The 7403-nt window shown below is 54.2% G+C and overlaps 5 protein-coding genes across 5 annotated transcripts; 2 read left to right on the top strand and 3 right to left on the bottom strand.

Annotated features, from left to right (window-relative positions):
* Positions 1-907: 907 nt before the first annotated feature.
* On the bottom strand, positions 908-1361 carry ACA1_281610 (uncharacterized protein; the record flags this gene model as incomplete). The annotated part of the gene is made up of 3 exons (XM_004344740.1): positions 908-1015; positions 1113-1213; positions 1244-1361. 3 exons carry the CDS (start codon positions 1359-1361, stop codon positions 908-910), a joined length of 327 nt encoding a protein of 108 aa, XP_004344790.1.
* Positions 1362-1609: 248 nt separating this feature from the next.
* On the top strand, positions 1610-3008 carry ACA1_281600 (PH domain containing protein; the record flags this gene model as incomplete). The annotated part of the gene is made up of 5 exons (XM_004344739.1): positions 1610-1703; positions 1788-1836; positions 1956-2041; positions 2142-2714; positions 2794-3008. The coding sequence occupies 5 exons, from the start codon at positions 1610-1612 to the stop codon at positions 3006-3008; spliced, it is 1017 nt and encodes a 338-aa protein (XP_004344789.1).
* A 95-nt stretch (positions 3009-3103) lies between these two features.
* On the bottom strand, positions 3104-4451 carry ACA1_281590 (uncharacterized protein; the record flags this gene model as incomplete). Its single annotated transcript, XM_004344738.1, has 5 exons — positions 3104-3422; positions 3540-3625; positions 3708-3776; positions 3840-4019; positions 4128-4451. The coding sequence occupies 5 exons, from the start codon at positions 4449-4451 to the stop codon at positions 3104-3106; spliced, it is 978 nt and encodes a 325-aa protein (XP_004344788.1).
* A 1220-nt stretch (positions 4452-5671) lies between these two features.
* Positions 5672-6638, bottom strand: ACA1_281580 (haloacid dehalogenaselike hydrolase domain containing protein; the record flags this gene model as incomplete). The annotated part of the gene is made up of 5 exons (XM_004344737.1): positions 5672-5817; positions 5897-6016; positions 6113-6168; positions 6239-6320; positions 6404-6638. 5 exons carry the CDS (start codon positions 6636-6638, stop codon positions 5672-5674), a joined length of 639 nt encoding a protein of 212 aa, XP_004344787.1.
* Positions 6639-6769: 131 nt separating this feature from the next.
* Positions 6770-7269, top strand: ACA1_281570 (membrane proteinlike, putative; the record flags this gene model as incomplete). The annotated part of the gene is made up of 3 exons (XM_004344736.1): positions 6770-6997; positions 7086-7148; positions 7216-7269. 3 exons carry the CDS (start codon positions 6770-6772, stop codon positions 7267-7269), a joined length of 345 nt encoding a protein of 114 aa, XP_004344786.1.
* Between the last annotated feature and the right edge of the window lie 134 nt (positions 7270-7403).

The following is a 7403-nucleotide window of genomic DNA, read 5'->3' as shown; positions in this document are numbered from 1 at the left end:
GTCGCAGATGGAAGGGCAGCAGCACGTACGAAGCTCCGCCGTGAACAGATACATCAAAACCTCTGGAGGTTGGGGTTGACCGACCCGGCATAGACTTGCGGCTCGCCACCGCGGTTCAAGAACACCAGATCGATGTCCATCTGAGAGACGGTAGCGACATCATTAGAATGAGAAGCGGCCAGCTACGATCAAGCAACGTGTAGGTTCGTGCGGCTTTGGTGCAGGTACATTGAGTATGACGTTGACTGAGGCATCGCCGCCGCCAGAGATGAGAAGAGCCGAGTAATGGAAGTCGAGATCGACGCGGAACGAAATCTCGTCTCTGCACAACAGTGGAGCACGCATAGTCAGCCATGCTGGGGTGGAACGCACACAGCACCATTGGGAAGGGCGAGGTGAGGTGTACAGATGAACACGGACGACGCCGTCGTTGACTGCGGGGTCGCTCACCACTTGCGCCGAGAGCCGACCAAAGTGCCAACCCGAGAGCTTGATGTTGTATAAACTGGATCAGAGCAAACAGGAAGCCGTGAGTTTTCAGGAAAAACAACCAAACATTCCAATACAGTTGCAACCACATATAATTAATTATATTCCAATATATAAACATGTTGAAAAAAAGCTTGACAAAAGGTGCCGAACGTTCTCCACAGAAGTGCAGAACGTTCGCTACCCCAGCCAGCCTGGCGCAGTGGTGCTACAAAAGTGGTCGCGGAGAGGCGAGAAGGCCATCATCCTTGCGCTTGGGGCAAACATGCACGCAGCTGTGACCGTTTAGAGGTATGCTCGTGCCCTTTGCTGATTGCCAACTGCCCATCCAGTTAGCAGAGCGTGGTGCCAGAGGCGCCCTCACCCGGACCTCGGCGCCCAATTTCTTTCACCGGCCTTCGAGCCACCCACCCCAACTTCAAAAGATAAACTGAAGTGCACGCGCAGACGTAAAGGAGGGAGGAGAAGGAGGCAACAAGTACTCGTAGTCGATATCTATGTGGATAGGCGTGCCAATGCTGCCCGACTGCCGGCCATGAAGAAGAGAAAGGGAACGAGTAATTGTGAGTCCGCAACGACACAGCTGTGTCAAACGTTTCACAATCATCTGATCAGCTGCGTACGATTTTGTCAATGTGAATGTGGGAGATGGCGTTCTCTACGATGGATCGAAGGTCGTTGGCAGCCTGCTGAAAGCCAGACACGCTGAAGAGAGACCTGAAGCCTGCCCATGGATAATCGAACGCGGGCCTACTAGCGACGCCTTCGTCAGCATCGTTGACGATCGAGATCCTGCTGGCTCCAGTTCCAGCGCTGCAGACCGCCACGAGCAGAGCCAGGAGCAAGAGCAGAGCTGCCGCCCTGCACCCCATCTTTTATCTTTATTTTATTTGATCTTTCACTCTTCCCAAATTTTGAAAAGAATTTCCCAAATTATTGGCTCTCGTGACCGGAGTTGCGGCGGAGGCGAAGAGAAACTTCTGTTGGGGTTCTGTGCGACGCACACAGCCCCAACAGCACACCTGTCACGAGTGCGACAGCGAGCTGAGGTCGTCTTGGCTTTGTTTGGATGGAGCCGGCATTCTCCTCACCGACACTGAACCGGACCATCACCGCGCCCATGGCCACCGCAACCGTGAGCGTGCCCGCCCTGCACCTGCCCTCCATCGCCACCACCACCTCCAGCTCGCAAGTCCCGCAATGCGGTGGCGGTGGTAACGGCTGCACCCCCCGCGGCCGCAGTACTCCCCCTTTCTCTCCTTATTCTCTCATCTTCCACTTACCTTGTTCTGCCGCAGTACTAAAAGATGGATGGATGGAAAAGAAGGGAGCCCGTGTCAAGAAGTGGTACCCCCTCACGTCAAACTGTCTTGATGCTTTTTGGCGTCTTTTTTATTTTGATTTATTTTTATTTTTATTCTATTTGCCTCTCGTGTGAGCCTATGCCTGATGGTGAGCGTGCACAGGCGACGGCGGTACTTCCTCCTGTTCTCCGACCCGCGCGAACTGCGGTACTTTGACGGCGAGAAACTCAAGGGCACGATTGACATGGGTACACATCCACGCCCCCTGCCCAATGCAGTCATTTGATCGTGGACGTAGTGCTCACTGCTTCTTCTTTTGCTTCTTCTTCTTCTATTGGCGTGGATCAGAGCAGGTCAAGGCCATCTCCAAGGCCAAGCAATGGTCCAAGTCGCTCGACCACTGCTACTCGTTTGAGCTGCACACGCCGAAGCGGGTCTACTACATCAGCTGCGACAGCGAGGAGGAGATGCTGTCGTGGATGAGCGAGATCCGACAGATCCTGACGACCACCACGAGCGCGAGTCGCGACAACCATCATCACCATCACAATCATGTCATCACCGCGGTGGGCGAGGCGTGGGACACGACCGAGGTGCGCACGGCGCGGGCGGGAAGCGTGAGCGGGTCCGAGAGCGGCGGCGAGTCGGACGAGCCGGCGGGCCAGGGTGGCGGCAGGCCCAGGCCCGGGTGCGATGGCGGCGGCGTGCGGATCTATCTGGCGCCGCGCGACGAGGACGAGGACGAGGAGGCCAGCGAGAGCGAGGGCATGGACGAGTCCGAGATCTTGCCCGAGAGCGGCGAGCTCCCGAGCGCGTCGGCGTCGGCGGGTGGTCACGCCGCTGGCTTCCGGAAGCCGCGCACATTCCCCAAAGAGGGCGGTGGTGGAGGCTGGAACCAACCTGGGAGGCGAGACGCACTCAGTACGCTTTCCTTCTTCACCACCGCGATCCAGGCTGATGATTGTGTCGGCTGACGTAATGACGCCTTGCGTTATGGCAGCGGATCACGATCGGCTGCCGGCGGTGAAGGCGATCATCCTGGATTCGCTGATCATGTGCCAGATGAAGCTGATGGAGGACCGCAAGCATTTCCGCGAGAACGCCGGCGCCATGAGCAAGGAGGAGCTGATCGCCCTCGTCAAGCAGTTGAAGAGCCTCAACGAGGGGCTGGGGCTGGGCTCCTCCTTGTCCGGCAGCCGAACAGCACGACCCTAATGTCATCTCGCCAAAAAATGTAAATAAAATACTTAACATTTGGACGTTAGAACCTCTCAATGTTATGAACATTATTTGTAAAGTAAAGCGGGTATTCAGTTATTTGTGGAGCTCTCTCTTTCGAGAGCGGCTTTCTCCAGGAAGTCGGCGTAGGTGTCGTAGGCCCCACCGACCCTGTCGCCAGGAGTGTAGTACCGCCACTTGAGAGCCAACTGCAGGACGCCGGAGGAGATGAGGTCGGCGATCTTGTCGGGCGCGTTGTAGGTGGTCCATTCGAGCAGGTGCGGCCACTTCGCCTTCCACTCGTCCAGCTTGAGCACATCCAACTCGGCGTCGCATGCCCGGCATTGACACCAGGCGACTGGCGGGGTGGAGACAAAGTATTTGCTGAGGGCCCTCTTTGAGACATCCAACCTGAGGAACCATCGGAGTAATGTGAGTTGAGTGCTTGCAGAACGAAGGCGAAGAAAAAGAACGAAGACAAAGAGAGCGAAGAGCGAAGAAAAAGAGAGGATGTGCAGTGTAGGGTACCACTCGGGTGGGTGCGAGCAGAGCAGCCAGGGATGCCGCTCGTTCTTGAGGTGGCTCATTTGCAAGTCGATGGCGATAGGGACCAGCTGTTCTCACATAACATCACACCAACCCACTCCGATCAATCAATGAAGCACACAGAGGCAGAGTGAGTGTCGAGAGACGTACACAGCGCATGAGGCGTGAGATCTTGGCCAGCTCCTCGCCTTCCTTCATTTTCTTGATCTTCATAGTTGCCTGATGATGCCCACACGTGAGTCAGAGCTATGCGAACCAAAGTGCTAGAGGTGCGAGCGGTACCTCGTGCTCGCGGTAGAGCTTGCCGTATTGTTCGCGGTAGTTGATCTGTTCCATCTTCTTGTTCTTCTTGTTCCGACCCTTGCCTCGGCGCTCCGTCTTCTTCCACTTGAACTCGGTAAGGAGGAGCCCCGGCCACAGCTTCTCGTCAGCATCCAGCACGTCCCGCCACCTCGTGCACACCTGCCCACATTTTCAGGAGTATATTGTCATTTAATAGTCCAAAAAATCAATTAAATCAAATAATTTACAAATAACAATATCTAGAAAAAGAAACATTACCTGACGAACGCGAGCGAGCGAGGGGCCGTCGCGCAAGTGCGAGAAGATGAGCGTGAGAATGAAGTCGTCCACGAGGTCGAACACCTCCGCCGCGGCCTTTGAGGCCGAAGGCTTCGGCTGCGCTTTCTTGTTGCTGGGCTTGTTCTGCTGCTTCCGCCCTGCCTCTGGGGTCGCCCGTCGGTGGCCGGTGGGAACTACCAGCTTGCCTTCGTCGGCCGATGCCAGGACGCCAAACACGTTGGTCGGGGGAGCGGCAGCAGCTGCGGTTGGGGCTGTTCTCGCCTGTGCTCCTCTTCCTCGGCCGCCGCCATTGCCACCACCTGTCCGTCGCATGCGTCTTTCTTCTCCTCCGGAACAAGACCAGTTCTTCTCCTGCCGAAGCTTCTCTTTCAATAAAGTTCACCTAATCCCACTGTGCCCTGATTGGCGTTCTGATTTTCTGAAGAAAAAGAAAAACCGGAAAAAGAAATGGAATGCTGCCGTCGTGGCCACGGTGTTTCTGCGGTGGTGCAGTGCCTCTTCGACATTCGAAATAAGATGTAGAGCTCGTCGACAACGAAGAACTGATCCATGCGGTGGACCCAGGTCGGCGGTCTGGCTCTGGAGGCCCTTGCCTGCTCGAAGATCAGCTGCTGCGGGTTGGGCAGGGGCTTCTTGTCCACGGCCGCGTGCACGCCCGATATGCCCGCTTCAGCACCACAATCTTCAGCTCTCATCTGCAGGATCGAACCCAAGCCGTAGCTGCCACCCACCACCACCACCACCACCACGAACGTCAGCTCGGCGATCAGGGTTAGGGTGCAGAAGGAGTAGTTAGTTACCTGGCGAGGACTTCGCGAGGGTCGAGTTGATGGCCGGCGAGGGTGCTCAGCGCGAAGGGCGAGCGGCGGAGGGTCATGGACTTGCCGCCCAGGTTCGCCATGATGGCGTGCAGCAGCTACAGAAGAGAATACGCATCAACCGCCACAAAGCGGGCAAGATCCGTACTGGTGCATGGGGTTCGTTCTTTGCTCCAATCATTGGCCAACGAATGCGTTTGTGGTCTCTTGCAGGCGCGGTGGGCAAGTCGGCGTTGACTATCATGTTCACGCAGAATCACTTTATCGAGGAAAACGACCCCACCATCGGTTTGCGCCCCACCTATTTTGCTTCCTTCGCCTGATGCTTTTCCATCTTACCACAGAAGACAGCCCAAATGCAGAAGCAGTTCTTGGTCAATGACTACATTTCATGATTGTGTACCGCGTCACCAACAAAGCCAGCTTCAAAGAAAGTACGCCCACAGATGCACCAGGAGCACAAGCCAATGACCTCAACACACTACACACAAGCACTAACTGATCACAATTCAACTCTCTACAGCCGTCTCACTAATGACAGTGCGGGACCGAAGACCCAGAGAAGCAACAGCCAGACACGCATAGAGAAGCCCACCAAGTGTTTGCTCTCCTGAGGCAATCACAAGACATTGAGACACCAGCCTTGTGCCCGTTCATGTGTGATAGGCGCTGAGAGTAATGGTTCCAAGATAAATCCTGTTCAATAGCATGACATCAAAGGGCGCCAAGTCGTTGCATCTCTTGTAGGAGGGCAGCATGGTCCTTGCACAGGAGGGCATCGATGCCCATCGCCTGCGCGGCGGCGACGTTCTCCTCTGAGTCGTCAATGAAGAGTGTTTCTTCGGCCAGCAGCTGATGATCTGCACATGATGAAGAAGTCTGATCAGTTTTTCTTTCTGCACGATGTCGCTTGGTGATCAAATAGGCCGACAGATGTACCCTGCAGAAGGTGTTGATAGATCTCAGGCTGGGGCTTGATGCAATGTACATGCGAGGAGATGGTCATCCCATTGAACTTGGCGAAGCACACCTCCTCATCCTTGTAGCGTTTGTACACACCTACCCACACGTATGGAGTGAACCAACACACACGACACACAACACAACGGTGTGTGTGCAATGCATCCACTCTTGCTATGGAGGCTCTACACATACCGTCAAAATACTCCTTGTGGAAGTTGGACAGCACATAGGTCCTGTAGCCCTTGGCTCTTTGTAGAGTGACACAGCCAGTGAACAAACACCAACAGAGATGAGTAAATGGAGGTGAGGAATGCGCACCTCACTTGGTTGAGAATATCAACACCTGCAGGCAGGGGCATGAAGTACGGCAGACACCCCTCCACGAAGCGCCTGTAGTCCTCTGTATACCGAAGTGCGAATTACATTTATTGATTTATTTATTAAATTATTTATTTATTTGGTGATGGGAAGAACAGAGGGAACCTTTGTTGAAGGGGGCGGGGAGGAGGGCGATGGACTCCTCGCGAGAAATGTCACCTTTGTCGAGGAGCTTCCAGCAGGGGAGCGAGGTGGCCTGCGCTAGCTCCAGTGGGCAGTCCTGCGGCAGTCGGTCGCTGAATATGCCAGCAAGGAACGCCGGTGGGTCCCACGCCAGCAACACCCCGCCCAGGTCGAACACCACATTGCGGTACACCTTCGTGCCATCAGCGCTCTGCATGTCTGATAATGCAACAATAAAACAATAAAATAAAAACTGATTTTTTAATTCTCCGTTAAAAGTCCCGGATTGGGCAGTGAAATAGAAATAAAAGGAGGCCAACAGCCTTTGATTGATTCAACACAACTAAGATGAGCGCAGTGAGCAGACGCCCCAAGGGTGTGATCTCCTCCGGCAAGGAGTTCAACAGCTTCGAGGAGTTCTTCCCGTTCTACATGCAGGAACACTCGAACCGAACGAATCGCCGCTTGCACTTCATCGGCACCAGTCTGGCTCTGCTCTCGCTGGCTATCCTCACCTTCCTCGGCCTCTACAAGTTCCTCTTCGCTCCCTTCGTCTTGGGCTACGGCTTCGCCTGGGTACTACACGCCAAACAATTGACAAACTGCAATTCATGGATTTCATCTACTGTTCGACTTGCAGTTCGTTGCTCACACGAGAATGTAGGTTGGTCACTTCTTCATTGAGAAGAACAAGCCCGCCACTTTCAAGCACCCTTTCTACTCGCTCGTACGATTGACTGCCAATTTTAGCGCTTCAATTATCAAATTAATCTTTCCTCGTGTTTTGGTGGCAGATGGGCGACTTCCAGATGTGGTACAACATCATCACCGGCAAGCAGAAGTTTTGAAGATGCCTCGAGGCAGCAAGAGCTGATTTTTGCTCTATTTATTTTGCATAAAACAAATAAATTATACTTGTTTTTCTTTTTGTCTTACGGTTGAGAGATGAAACAAGCAGAGCGAATCTTCATACTGCCCCAAA

This window comes from Acanthamoeba castellanii (genome assembly GCF_000313135.1).
Source record: "Acanthamoeba castellanii str. Neff unplaced genomic scaffold scf7180000084776, whole genome shotgun sequence".
NCBI lineage: Eukaryota > Discosea > Longamoebia > Acanthamoebidae > Acanthamoeba > Acanthamoeba castellanii.
This window is presented reverse-complemented; position numbering and strand designations above follow the sequence as displayed.